The 14800-nt window shown below is 43.5% G+C and overlaps 1 protein-coding gene across 1 annotated transcript in view; it reads left to right on the forward strand.

Moving 5' to 3' along the window:
* LOC135383256 (carboxypeptidase inhibitor SmCI-like) overlaps nucleotides 1-14800 on the forward strand; it is an 87182-nt gene that overhangs the window by 52524 nt on the left and 19858 nt on the right. Inside the window, exon 2 of the mRNA XM_064612794.1 lies at nucleotides 11568-11822. Within this exon, the coding sequence (XP_064468864.1) occupies nucleotides 11568-11822 (255 nt within the window). The remainder of the gene's footprint in view (nucleotides 1-11567; nucleotides 11823-14800) is intronic.

The raw sequence follows: 14800 nt of genomic DNA on the forward strand, positions 1-14800 counted from the left end.
TGGGTCACGAGAACTGTGCAAAGGCAGAAGTGCAAATAAAATGCTGCGCATCACATCTTTTTCGCACTGGAATTCGGGAAAAGGGAAAATAGAGTAATCCGTAACTTGAAGTCGTTAAGTTACTCAAAAAGTAACAAGTTCTTTGAAAAGTTACTGAACCTTAAAAGGAATGAGCTAAGTAACAAGTTACCAAAAAAAGTAAATTACAGTAACAAGTTCACCTCAACATTGATGAATAGAAGACAGTGTGACAAGCAGTAGCAGGGCGAGCAGAAAAAGAGGGGACAAGGACAAAGTGTATGATGTCTAAAAGGTGAAAGGCAACAGTGCATTTATCGCACATGAGCAAGAGGAGCTAGTGCACTGTGTACAGCCTACACTGCACCGCGGTAAAGGGAGTGAAGAACCTGCTCATTCGTGCACCCGAAGGCATGTCATGGACCACAAGCATTGGCTTGAGGCACCTTTGACGGTCTGATGGACAGTATTTTCAATGGGGAAAAAGAAAAGTCAGTCGATTTTGCAGGATTTCGGTTTGTTTTCAGTAGTCACATCGAGAATTCTGTTGGTCTGGCAACACTGGATTTTTCCAAGGCTACTAGCTGATATTTATGTACTGATAAAGGTACTTCAGAAAAGGAGGTTCACAGTGACGAGAGGCTACTGTTAGACCGTCCTCTTCTAAAATGAAAAGTCAATTAAAGAATGATAGGACATGCTATCACACTTTTCTTTTTCATTACATCACAGAATGGTGCTCCATAAAGTGTGGAAGTGCCATCACAATTTGAAGAACAAATCCAGCAAAAGTCAAGCTACAAACTGTCAAGCAGCAATAGACATAAAAATCAAGAAAGTCACCAAGGCAACAAGCAAGACTGACCCATACATTAGGAGAACTCCTCCTCTGCCAGCAATAATAAAGCTCCAACCATCACACAACCACAGTACTGAATGTACTGATGCACTCCGGCGTCTTCGAAGTGAGCCAGGCACAAAGTCCACCTTCCTGGGCTACTTTGAAGATGGTATGACACCGGGTGAAGCAATAAAGCTCCATGAGAACAAGTTGAGTGTTGAAGATGACGGGCCCTTACAGCTCGCAAACAGTGCCATAAACCCTATGCCACGCACTGTGTACTACTGGCACAGCCTGTGGCGTATGGATAACTTCGGTACTGCCACTGATCCTGTGGAAAAACTTCAGAGAAAGGCTCCGCTTTATGCTGAGCAAGGTTTGTACGCGCAATGCATTTCTTGGTCACTGCTTTGGAACAGAGTAATATGTACCCACCGCTTTGCTGCAATGCTTTCCTAGGGGTGGCACTTCACTTCACAAGATCTCAAGACGGTAGTGTATGGGCAGTGCTGATTGTGACCCCAATTATGAGAAGGACGCAGCAGCTGCATGCAGCAAGGGAAATAGTCTTCATTGACTCCACTGCTTCCTGCGATGCTGCACACAGCACTGTAACAATGCTTCTGGCAGCAACAAATGCTGGTGCGGTTCCAATCGCAGCAATAATCCATAGCTCCCAGAGTACCGAGGGCTACGCCGAGGCATTTGGGCTCTTACGAAACCACTATCCCAGTTGCTTTGGAGGATTGCAGGTATTCCATCTTGAGTCATTTCTTAAGTCGTGTTGTCCCTTCTCTGTCTGTGTCAACCTGCTGCTTCGAAGAGGGCGGCTAGCGATAAGGGTGGCCTTCGAATGTCTGAATGATCATAACTTGTGCATCTACTCATGGAAAACATGCGGCTATATTAGTATCAACGACTCACATCATAGTTATGGTTCTTCAGAATATTGCAAGATTGCAGTTACCACATCGAGCATACTCTAGAGAGCTCTTACAAGATCGCTATGCCTGACGCTCTCCTTGTATTTATTACAAAAAATAGCAGTACCGTTGATGTCATGATGAACCTCGACTGCCATTCTGCGCTTCACCATAAATACCACGTAAGCCATTCACGAGAGTGTGCTAGCATGTTGTCCTCCAGTAGGTACGCAAGTCTTTATCATCCAGACTGTTTTTAACTGCGCCAATTTAACTTTTGTATTAGTATTGTACTAGGGTATTTGCTGCCAAAATACCCTAGTCACCACAACAAAGAGTTTCCACAGCTGTGTACCCAGAGTGGTTTCATCACCTCAGGAGCAAAATAGGGAAAGAGAGAAAAACTGAAGAATGTATTCACCTCAGTTCCTTGATGGCAATTCGTGTGGGCCTACGTGTTGCGCTCACTGGTTTTCTCGACAGAAACTTTAAGGCCTTAAGGAAGAACCCTGGTTTACTTCTGTTCATAAGCACTTCGTGCATATCATCTGCAATTTGAAGTTACACACAGTATCTTTCTTTATCCCTGGGATTTCCGATTACAAAATCCAGTGATTTCAGAAGTAGTTCTGAACTCTAGTCCTGACTTCTGTTAAGAATATACATTAGCTATTTCACATTACACATTATTTGTATAACTTTTCACTGGGCATAGAAGTCTATTACGCAAACTACATAAACTGAAGAATAAATGTGTAATGAAGGAGGAGATGCATGCAATTAGTATTTTGTACATTCACTGAAGATGACTGACTTATTGTCTACACAGAAAAACAAATATAATATCAAGACCTTGCATTTCACAGACAGGGTGCAAATTACTGAGACATGCAGCCATCCAAACTGAGGTTGAGGAGCACCCGAGGTGCGCAAAATTAATCCAAATGCTACTTCAGAATCATTTGTGAATGTGCCACCATGGGTACTTTCATGACCACTAGATGCAAATTTAGGATTTTTCACATGGTGTAACATGGAAAATTTTGGCATGTCGTCTAATTCTGTGAAATTTTCAATACGTGAAAGGAAAGGGTGCACCGAAATAGAAGGTTTCACACTATTCTTATTAAACTACAGAATGCTGTCAGGTCTAGCACGCAACAGAAGGCAGACACAATGATATAAGCATCAAAACAATTTCCATGCATGTGACCAAGATAATTTCATACAATTTCCTTTTGACCTTTGAAAGGTAAGAGATAACAAATGCAAATTAAAATGCAGGCACCGCAAGCGTTCATGACGGACCACTCAATGGCGGAAAAGGGAGCACTAGCGAAAATTTGGCCAGATGGGACACAGCTTCTGTGTCACTTCCACTTACTACAAGCAGAGTGGCGATGGCTCACATCAACAAAGAATAATGTGAGAAAGGATGAGAGGCAAAACCTGCTAGCAGCATTTCAAAGGGTGAGCGTGGAGTAACAAGCAACCTTAGCTTTTGTCCATATTTTAGGCATTTTACGACTGAAAATGTATGTTTTGTGCATGTTTTATGCCAAAATTTGTGCTAACAACCCAATAGTGGGGTCTTATAGGCACAATTCGATCATCATTATGGAATCCCCACCATGGATATTGTGCCCTAGTATTGAAAGGGTAGAGATACTGTTACCAGAAAAATTAGGCATTTACCTAATGATCCGAGGTCTAATGGCAAGATCAAATTAGACACATTAAATGTTCTTCCCTTTGCCTGTAGATACTGCGCGCAAAATCCGAAGCAGAATTAGAAGCAGCCAAAGCTGGCCTGCACAGTCAGTACCATCCTGGGTATTCTGCAAGAGTGGATGCTCTCCTTGAGAAGAAAGAGGAATGGGTGATGTGCTTCCGAGCCGCCATCAGTACTCGCGGACATAACACAAACAATTTTGCGGAAGCGTGTGTTCGCATTCTTAAGGACATCGTCTTGAACCGCACGAAGGCATTCAATGCAGCAGCTCTAGCCGACTTCATCGCAACAGTGTGGGAGAAATATTTTGAGAACAGAATACTCAAGCACGCACACGGCCGAGTATCAGCACATCAACTACTGTACCATCGCCTTCTGAACAGAATGCCTGCTGAGTCAGTGGAGAACATTGTAGTTCTGGGAAACAGGCTATACCAAGTTCCAAGTGCAGAAAAAGGTGGACAGTTTTATGAAGTGTGGGCAGATGCAGGAGTGTGCAGTTGTCCTAGTGGACAGCAAGGCGGCTTCTGTAAACACCAAGCAGCTGTTCACATGCGGTATGGGGGACTGTTCCCGAACGCACCTCTGCTGAATGCTATACAACGCCATGAATTGGGAAAACTCGCCCTCGGACAGAAGTGCCCTGACTACACATTCTTCTGCGACTTCCAAGAGAACATGGAGAACTCCTCAGCTGAGTGCCTAATGGCACAGGACACAGAGCCAGAGCTACCAGAGCTGCAATCACAACTTTTTCTAGAACCACAGCCATCAACATCTGGGGCCAGACAAACAGAACATGTACACAAGGTGTGTATCATAACTGCACTCAGTTTCAGCAGTGTTAACTGCAACATGTGATTGTGGCTTTGTGGCACAAAAGCATACAAGCCATAAATCACCACAACTATGACGTATGTGAAAAGGGTGATTATGTAGGATGATGGATATGACTATGACAGTTAAAAGCTATCCACAGGTACGTGTAATGGGGTGATCCAGGATGAGTGGTGTGAAATATATTTACATAATGGAGATGAGTCATGACTCGACGATATGACTGGTAGCAAGACGTAACATGACTTTCAATCATGGAACTGTTGCTGTGCTTATGCTATTCTGTTATGCCTCTGTCACTTTTGTTAAGTTTTGTAGACAACTGTTGAAAACCAAAAGCTGGGAAAAAGTCGAGGCACTTGGACTACATGATAACATGCAGCGTATGTGACACGAACATTTCAAAACATGGATGTCTGCTGTGGTACTTTAAACAATCCTAACTGTTACAGACGATTTCAGAGAATGCGAAAGCATCCTGCACAGTGGCGCCATGTCCACAATCGCATCATGTGCTGCATCATGGGTGCTTTCGTGTTTTGCCAGCCATGCCAGGCATGTTGGGCTTTGAGATTCAAGTGACACCAAGTCCATCATAAGCTGTAGCTGTAGACCTTGTAGATATTATGTAGATAGCTTGCCTTGTTTCTTGACTACTGACCTCTCACCACCCATTCACACCAACTTTATACATATCAGCTCATTGTGTTGTCCTTGCACTGTCATTTCTTTGAGTAGCAGCGTCCACTGTATCTAGCCGTACGTCATTCTGGGATTCGAAACTATGATCTGTGGTCAATACCAGCTGATGTGGTTAATACGTGAGTCGACCGCTTGAAATGGCATTACATACATCACACCGTTGCCAAGTACACATCAAATATATCAGGTGCCATTCACTTAGACATACGACATCTGATAAACAATGAATGAACTGATGCAGTTGCGCAGGGATTCTGTTGAACTTCAAGCAAGTTCATTTGCCATTAGTATTTTGGCCAGAAACAGTCAACCCCCGTTTATCCGGACTTCATTTATTCAGATCCCCAGTTATCTGGAGAGGAATGCTAGGAACGGACATGTATACCTTCCACACTTTGAAGCTTCACTTATCCAGATACCCCCCGATCTGGACAACTTTAAGGGGAATGGAGGCGTCAGGATAAATGAGGGTCGACTGTAGAATGGCAGACAGCAGAACACTGGTAGCCATTTTATCATTGGCTTGCTTTCCAGTTGGACGCGCTCCTCTGATATCGCAACATGTGTTTGCCGTCTCGCTGGTAGAGCCGTTACTATGTTGCACTCATGATCCTGAGACGTCTCTTTTCTTTCTGCCAGCTCCCTAAAACATGGCACATGTAGGGGGCTCAAGTGTTCAACTTACTTCTTTACTTCGTTGCCCCGAAACTAAAAGTAGGTGCACGAACAGAAAAGAAGAAAAGCCTTTCCCACAAGGGAACTGAACTCAGGGTCACATGATAAAGAATCCAACACGGTAACCATTACAGCAGTGACACAACAAGCATATGGCATGATATGAAAGGACGACGTCCAAGTGGAAAGCAAGCTGACAGTGAAATGGGTGCCTGCGTGCAGCAAAATTAATATTCCGCCCCCATTTTTCTTCTTTCTATATCAGCATGTCATTAACGGAAACATGTTAGTGGTGCTCATGTTTTTGTGAGAGTTTGGGAAGATCGGTGGTGCCTATTATGCCTCTGTACTGTGACCCGTCATCCTATCTTTCCAAAACACTAACGGCAAACAAAGTTGTTTGAAGTTGAACTAGGTCCTCGCACAACTATGTTGGTTCTTTGGTTATTTAATAAATGATGTACGTTTTAATCAATGATCTGTCTGCCCAACATATTCAATACCTATTCGGCAACAATACGTCAGTCCAATGTAAATAATGCCATTTCCAGCACTCTGCGCCCACCTGGCGTACTGGTCACACGATAATTTCAAATGTCTGTCTGACGCACGGCTAGACGCGACGCACACTGCTACTTTAAAAAAAAAAAACAGTGTAAGCACAATGCACGACTGTCATCATCTTAGGACACACACAAGTCTACAAACAAAATGAGTCGATATGTATAAACTTAATACCAAGGGTCCCAACCGGTACCTGTTAAAAAGAAACAAAAGAAGTTATCTACCTTATTTGTTAACCAACTGGAACTTATGAAGAAGGATCGGATGTCAGCTGAGTCTCAAAACTGAACACCACTTTGCTCAACCTCTGCCTGCACCTGGGAGATTCAACCGAAACAAACGGAACCACTGGCAACGCTGGGGCAGCACATAAGCTGTCATGATGCACCACGCCGGTTGAGTATATTTTGGTTGAGTATTGTTTCCGCCGATAATATTTCTCGTTTGTTTAGATAATGTTTCTCTAAAACAAGTTTGCACTGACATAAAAGTCTATTCTTAGATTTTTTTCCTTTTTTGCGTGCTATTGTTTGTTGATAGAATTCTTATTGTGTTCTTGAGAATCGAATAATTCCAATGTCTATTTGCGATAGTTGATCAATAAAAAATTTCGCCTCTGTACACCGGTCCTAAGAATATTTCCTTTTGGAGGAAAGAATGTGAAAAAGAGATAGGGTTTCCCCACCCCATTAATTGACAAAGGATGTGCGGTTTCTTTGCTTTTGGGGTGTATAGAGGGGGAGAGAGACCCCACCGGGCTCCAGTAGCAAAGATAGATTGCTTGCTTGGCTGTATGGATACCTCTGTCAAGGTAATGTTTATAGTGCCTGAGTAGGACGAAAATTGTATATTGTTAGGTCGCAAGGATGATTTTATGATACTTCAAAAGATAGATCACTTTCATTTCAATTTATTAAATTTGTAATGATTGATCGTTTGTTTCAATATTACTTTCCTGTGTTGTTTACACGTTGGCAGATGTGCCGTTTAGAGTGTTTCTCTGCTATTCAGTGTTAAGTGCGTGCATGTTTCTCGTTTTAGATTGTTTTTCAATTACTTATCCTTTGTGTACCCCTTGTTTGCATTGTGCATTGTTTTGGCTCTCTATTAGGTGCTGATCGTGTTTCTCACTATCTCCTTGCATGTGTCCTATTCACGTCATAATAAATTGCATAATTGTGTCGTGTTGGAATATTCAACTTAGCTTTCCATATTCTTTATTACATGTATTGCGTTCCTTCTGTTTTCTTTTTTTGATGAATTTTTTCTCTCAACTTAGCTTTACCAAAGATAGATTATTTCCATTTCAATTTATTAAATTTGTAATGTTTCTTGTTTGATAGGTTGTTTCGATATTATTTTCCTGTCTATTGTTTACACGTTGGCAGATGCGCCGTTTAGAGTGTTTGTCTGCTATTCAGTGTTAAGTGTGTGCATGTTTCTCGTTTTGATAGATTGTTTTTCAATTATTTATCCTTTTTGTACCTCTTGTTTACGTGTTGGATGGTTGATTTTCTATTAGCTTTGGATCGTGTTTCTCATTATTTCCTTGCGTGTGTGCTATTCACATCATAAGAAATTGATTCATTGTGTCATGTTGGAATATTCAACTTAGCTTCCCATATTCTTTATTATGTGTATTGCATTCCTTCTGCTTTCTCTTTTGGATGATTTTTTCTCTCAACTTAGCTTCCCATATTCTTTATTATGTGTATTGTGTTTCTTCATTTTCATGGTTTTGGCTGCGTTTTTTGCCTTCACACAGAGTTGCAACATAATTCCTGCCACTATTTGGCTTTACTATCCTCTGCATGTAAACCGCCTACTGCACCCCTGTTGTGGCGGGAACACATTAGCGATTCAAGTCGGCACAGGCTGAAAAAATGATGAAGGAAGTCCCAGGTGTGACGGTATCATCATCTGGCTGGGATGACAGTGTGCGTGTCCCTACTTACATGTAAACCACTCACGCGCCGCCTGAAAGACTGCGAATGAAGTCGGCCCAGGTGAAAAAATACAGAACGATAAGGACACGCGCAGCTCTCCGGCTCGCTGATAGGCATTCGGACACCCCCTCATCCGCCTACTTACATGTAAACCACTCACACACCACCTGAAAAAAAAATTGCGAATGAAGTCGGCCCAGGGCGAAAATGGGCCAAAGAAGTCGGCCCGATGTTGTCAGTGTGCATACCCCTACTTGCATATAAAATGCCCACACGCCACCTGAACAAGAAGCGAACGAAGTCGGCCCAGGCTGAAAAATAGCCAAAGAAGTTGGCACAGGGTGTACAACCATAATGTACGCTCAGCTCTTCAGCCCGCTGGTAAGCACGCGGACAGCCCCTCACCTGCGCGCCACTCACCACGCGCTGGAAAATAAAATAAAAAATCGCTAGAGAAGTCGGCCCAGGCGGAAAAATTGCCAAAGAAGTCGACCCAGGGCGCACCGAGCCCGTCGGCCTGCTGGTAAGCACCCGGACAGCCCCTCACCTGCGCGCCACCAACCGCGCGCTGAAAAAAAATCGCTAGAGAAGTCGGCCCAGCTATTGTTCTTGAAGTTACATACATCCTATCAGAAGTTTGTAATTAAAACTCCACTATGGTGCTCATGTATATTAATGTGAGACTTTTTATAATAAAACTTGTAATTTTGATTGTAATCATATTGATTAAAAATATCTTCTTTGATTAAATGTGCTATACCTTCTGCTTAATTGAAAATGCCTGATTACCACTAATAAAAAATATTGTGTATGATATGTGATACCCCTTGAATGCTATTGTATCATGCCTGTAATAAGTATAACCGTTGTTACGTGTATTGTGTTTCTTCTCCATCAGGTTTTTTGGCTGTGTTTTTCTCCTTCACACAGAGTCATAACATAATTTCTGACACTAACGGCTTTAATAAATATATTTTCACGTGTACTTTCGTGTATGGCTCTCCTTCGCACGTAAACCGCCTACTGCACCCCTGTTGTTGCTCGAAAAAAATTGCGATTGAAGTCGACACAGATTGAAAAATTACGAAAGAAGTCGGCCCAGGCTGAAAAATGTGAGCGGGTAAGCGCGCACGCAGCCCTCCGGCCACGCTCCGCCCACCGGTAAGAGCCTCCACCCGAGCGCCGCCCGCCGGTCGCGGGAAAAAATACCGGAACCGACCACTCGCGATGGTGACGTGAGGTTGCCGTAGTTTCTCATCCCCGCTTACGCCCACCCTATACATACTCCTAGCGAAACTACATACTACATAAAAATACTACATTTTACAGCGAAATACAACTTTACATGCTATATCTTACCAACCAGCTCAATATGTTCTTCAGCGGCCCTTACGAAAATAAACGTCTCCTTTCAATTGGTCATCAATTGACTAATGTCAACATCTGCCAGTCAAATGTCAATTTACATTTAATCTATGAGTGGTTTACTTCTTATCTTTTCTTATTGATAATTGGTCGGTGCCTTTATGTTTACTGCTGATTAACTATTTTCGTTTGAGATTAGGCACTGTGTTCACTGACTCTTATATGCCTTTTTATGGACTGGTGATTGACTATTTTCAATTGAGAATGGGCACTCTGCTTATTGACTCTCACTGTGTTACGCGGTGCCTGCGAAAGCTGCAGCTGCCCTGTGCCCCCTGAAACAACTGGTACGACATACCTGCTAACGCCAGGAACCACAGTGCACAGGACGTATTGAAGGGTTACTTGTACTCACTAATACTCGAGACACATTGTCCCTCTCGAGTTCCCTAACAGAAAAATGACCTCCAGGCTCCGCAAAAAAAGAAGCAAGAAGGAAAAAATTGCTCCAAGGACATCGAACATGAAACACAAAATTTTATTACCTTGCACATATACCTTCATATTGCATCCAGTACATCACCGTTTGCCGAATGGAAAGCCTACATGGTTGACTAATCCCAACACACACATATGGAGCACACGTTGCACGGACACACAACCCATCCAATGCACCAGACAGTCCTCCAAACGTCGAACGTACAACCCTCGAAACTTGGAACAGGCTGGCACTGCAAACCTCAATCAAGATCATCCTTAGTGACGAACACGACAGTTCCTCAAACCAAATGGCCGACGAACAATTGTCCAAGCAAGTGGCACCAGAGACGCTTCGATGTGCAAAGCAGTTGCAATTTTGCACAAGTATGTGTGACCGTTGAGACAGGAAACAACCTGTAAAGAAACCGAAGTGAACATCAACGCTGGTATTGTTCCAACGTGAATGCTGGAATAGTACACTAGTTCGTAACTCACGTCCTTGCAATCGATACAGTCCCACGGTCACCTATAACGAAAGAATACAATTAACCCCGCTTGTAACGTACATCGTCGCTTCACTGTTGTAGCCGATCCTCTCCTGCCTATGAATTATGAACAGCAAGCGCTTTGGTTTTGTGACAATACACAAACAATTTACAGTTAACTGACTAATAATGAAACTAATAATGAATCTCAACAGTGTATCACATTTTTAACCTGACTACTTCCCTATTTAAAATGAAACCTTTCGTTTTCAGATGTGTGGAAAGATTCTCAACATGCGCTGGGGTTTTTAGAAGGCGCCAACAGTGAATCGCGGTGATGTCACTATAAATTCGAGGCATACGTCGTTGACAAGGATTTCACCAGGAATACCGTTCGCATTCATGGTCAGAGCGTCGAACCGAACCGGAAATAATCTCTATTCTTAGCTGGAACTGATCCGGAACTGAACCGTACGCCGTCTTGGAACTGAACGGAACCAAACCGATCTAACAGCTTCGGTTACCGGTTCGGGGTACCGGTTCGGTTCAGTTTCGTGTGTGGCGCATGTTATCTATCCCATCGTCTGGTGGCGACATCCGTTTTATGTGACATTATAGGAGATCTAGTTATCGGTTAAGCAGGCACAAAGTCACGTACCCACACTTGTCAGTGATTTTCTGACTTCTCCATCGCGGAGTAACAAATTACCTTAAGATTTTCATACTACGCTTTTATTCAACTTTTCGTTCTTGTCAGACGAGCAGAAGTAAAATGTTGAGATAGTGGGTTCTCTAAGCTGAAGCGTCAGGTCCACAACATTGAAAGCTGACAGCCCAACAACTGTTTGGAGACGTCAATGGGAATGAAATTTCAACGCTTGTGACGGAGAAGAGATGGGTGATCAGTGAAATAGCCGATAAACGAGTGTCCAGTGAATTTGTTCATTATAGAGCAGCGCAGCATTCATGTTAATGTACTCTGATCGTTGCATCACGCAGACTGTAATGAAATAACGAGCATCATCATGGGTGGAGAGTCTTCTGAAGAAATTCCCAGAACTCAAGCAGAGCATACGATATGGCTAACATGCCGCACAGAACACAGCTCGGGCACCGCATGTCCAGGCGCCGTAAACAGAACAATGTTCTACCACGAACCTCGCACCAAGAAATGCGCACCGTTCACTTTCCTTGGATGTGGTGGAAACAACAACAAGTTCAACACACTTCCCGAATGTGAAAGGTTCTGTAAAGGTAAAATCATATTTTCATATTTTCAGTTGACTTCATAAAGTACACTACTCATGTCACGCTTATCCGGACACCATGATTGCCACGTTCTATCATCCAGATGACGAATTCCGGATAAGAGTGCAGGGAACGAAACCAAGAGGTGAACCTTGCTTACCTAACGGGGTTCCGTAAACCGTAAAACCTTTTTCATGCTAAAACCTTTTTCAAGGTGCACGTTGTCATTGACAACATATCTGGATTTTCGTGCCCTCAAACCAAAGATGAAGCGCTTTCGAGAGACCTAGAATCCTGGGTATTTGCGCTTGTTCTCTTGCGATTGGAAGGGTCACGGGAAAGACGTGTGATTTGTCCGCAGAGTGCTGTAAATCGTACACTTGCCAACGGTAGAGCTCCGCAGATAGCAAACGTTTTTTGTTAGGATAAGCCATGCTCGCACGCCGACTTTTCGAGCCCTGCGGGTATCGAACACCTCTTTCGCCTTTCGGAAATCATCTCTGCTCTCGGTCGGCAAACGTCGGCAGTGACTGACCTGATCGTGGTCAGTGCCCGAGTAGAAAGGGGTCAAATGGAGCAAAGAAGCGTGGCTTTCCCCAGATGTAGCGTTCCCCCTGGAGAATGTCAAAGGCAGAGATGGCGACATTTTACGCTCACTTATAGTCGAAACTTTTGAACTACGTGTTGAACTCCATTATCATCTCTGTTCCTCTCTGGTCTGCATTTCCTTGTTTTCTCATCATCTGTTTGTACTTTCTCCGTGTAAGTTTTCTCCGTGTAAGTTATTTGTTTCTTTATCACGTCTCATCGAAGGACCAGGTCCCATGCTTGTGTCTGCTGTCTTGGGCAGGGGAGTCTTCCCTTGGAAGATCTCAAAATCAAGTACGAGTTCAGAAGGGCTTGCCAAGACAAAGTTTTTGAGACCTGTGGGATGCAGCTTTCCTGGAACGTACTGCCGCATTTGACACCCCACTGAAAGGTATCATTTGTTCATCAATACTGACCGTTGGCGAACAAGGTAGACGTAGGCAAGCCCGGATTGATTGGATGAAGTGTCGGACCTTCCACAGTCGGTCCTCATTCTTTACTTCCTCCTTCACATCAGTGTCAATAACAGTCGTGAGATTGTTTCGTAAGATGAAGAATCTGTCTATGGTGATTTCATTTGCCATAGCTGTGAAACGGGTTCCATAGCAATGGGGTAGCATTCTGCTCAGTGAGCGGAAGTCATCCCCATATCATCGTCATCATATATCTCTCGCTCGCTCTTGCTCTCCATGTGCCCAGTACATAGTACTAACTATACCAGCTTATTAGCGCGAGCTGCTGCGCCATCGTTGGACTGTGTGTGTGTTGGCTGAGAGGTAGTGACTGATAAGTCGTTGCAGACTGATCAGGATACTAACCGATAATGATATTATAAGTAAAGCATATTTTGATCTGCGTTAAGGTGCCGACAGGACACACTTGCACGTGTCACTCTATCTTATCAGCAGCTCGTTTTTCTATAGTGCCAGTTATCTTGATTACTTAATCCTTATCAGTCACCTGTTTCTTATCGATAGGTGCTTACTGGACAACAGGGCTTGCAATTCACCCTAATGAGAGCATAGAACCTTTTTCATAACTTTTTATCAGTAAGTAAGGCCACCAGCCTGCTAGCTATCATGAGCTGCGACCACCCAACAAACCATGTTATGCCCAGGTCACGAGACCACATCAGCTGCTATGAAATCACTTGGTGAATTCGCCTGTGGATACAAGCTCTTATTAGCGACTCCCCAAATATCGACTCGTTCCCATTCTCGCATATCCAACAAATTGTCTGTTGTTATCTGACAACTAAGTTGAATTATCTTATCGGTTTTCCTCACAGCGAATTATAAATCCGTAGTGTGCCGATACCTAATTATCAGTAACCAGACACAACAGCAAGATTTAGGACAACGTAGAAGTTTCGCTTCCGAAAACATGATAAGGCAATCGCCTGACTCGTTTGGAGCGTCGGACGTTACTGATATATGATTTACCGACAGCGATACGGGGTCGGGATCGTTCACAATTCTCTAATGGGCCTGTCACAGTGGTGTGACAGACATTCAACACCTCGCGACAAGACACAATAGAGAGTTTTAGTGCATCGTACGCTATCGCCTTTGCGTACGTAAGGGATAGCGTTGACGGTTCTGCGCACGCCCATAACAGAAAGAGAGCTTCGCGCAGTGCGCAGAACAACCAACGTTATCTGGTACGTACGGTATCGCCTTTGCGTACGATGTACTAAAACTCTCTAATAGCGGAACGCTCATCGTTATCTAACGATCTCGCCGACTTACCGACACACTGACGCGACACCACCGCGACGCGACAGCAGGACCAGTGTCATAAGACTAGCTTTCTCAGTGTGACTGCAGACTTCATTCGACAGTCGGATGAAACACGTTTAATCTTTCCTCAAACATCTGCGATAATGCCATTTCGCCGATGTATTATTTGTGAAGGAAATTAAAATTAATATTTTTCTTTGCTGTTTAAATCTGAACCACAACCTTGTCCTTGGGCACTGATATGAGGTAATACACAATTTTTTGCCACGGATTAAAAGATAAAAACAGACGAGAAAACGAACAAACACACAGAAGTTGCGCGCACAGGTAGTGCAATACCTGTGCGATGAAATTCACGAGAAAAATATCTACTGTGTAAGTATTTGTAAAAGATATTTGGCTAGATTGATACTACAACAGGGAGCAGTGACTTCTGGGTAATTCCATTTAAAATCGACCATGGTCCGCAAATGACATTTTTTTATTTCGGTGAAAAAAAATATATGTTCGAAACGACCTTGCGTGAAGACGAAAGCAGGTTCTCGGAGCTTCCTACGATTAACCAGTCCGCTGATAGAGAGGGGGTAAGGTGGCGCCGTCTTCGCGACGTGATTTTTTCTCGCGACTTTGCAGCCTTACTGATGCCAGTTCATTCGT

The sequence above is a fragment of the Ornithodoros turicata genome, chromosome 2 (genome assembly GCF_037126465.1).
Source record: "Ornithodoros turicata isolate Travis chromosome 2, ASM3712646v1, whole genome shotgun sequence".
Taxonomy (NCBI): Eukaryota; Metazoa; Arthropoda; class Arachnida; order Ixodida; family Argasidae; genus Ornithodoros; species Ornithodoros turicata.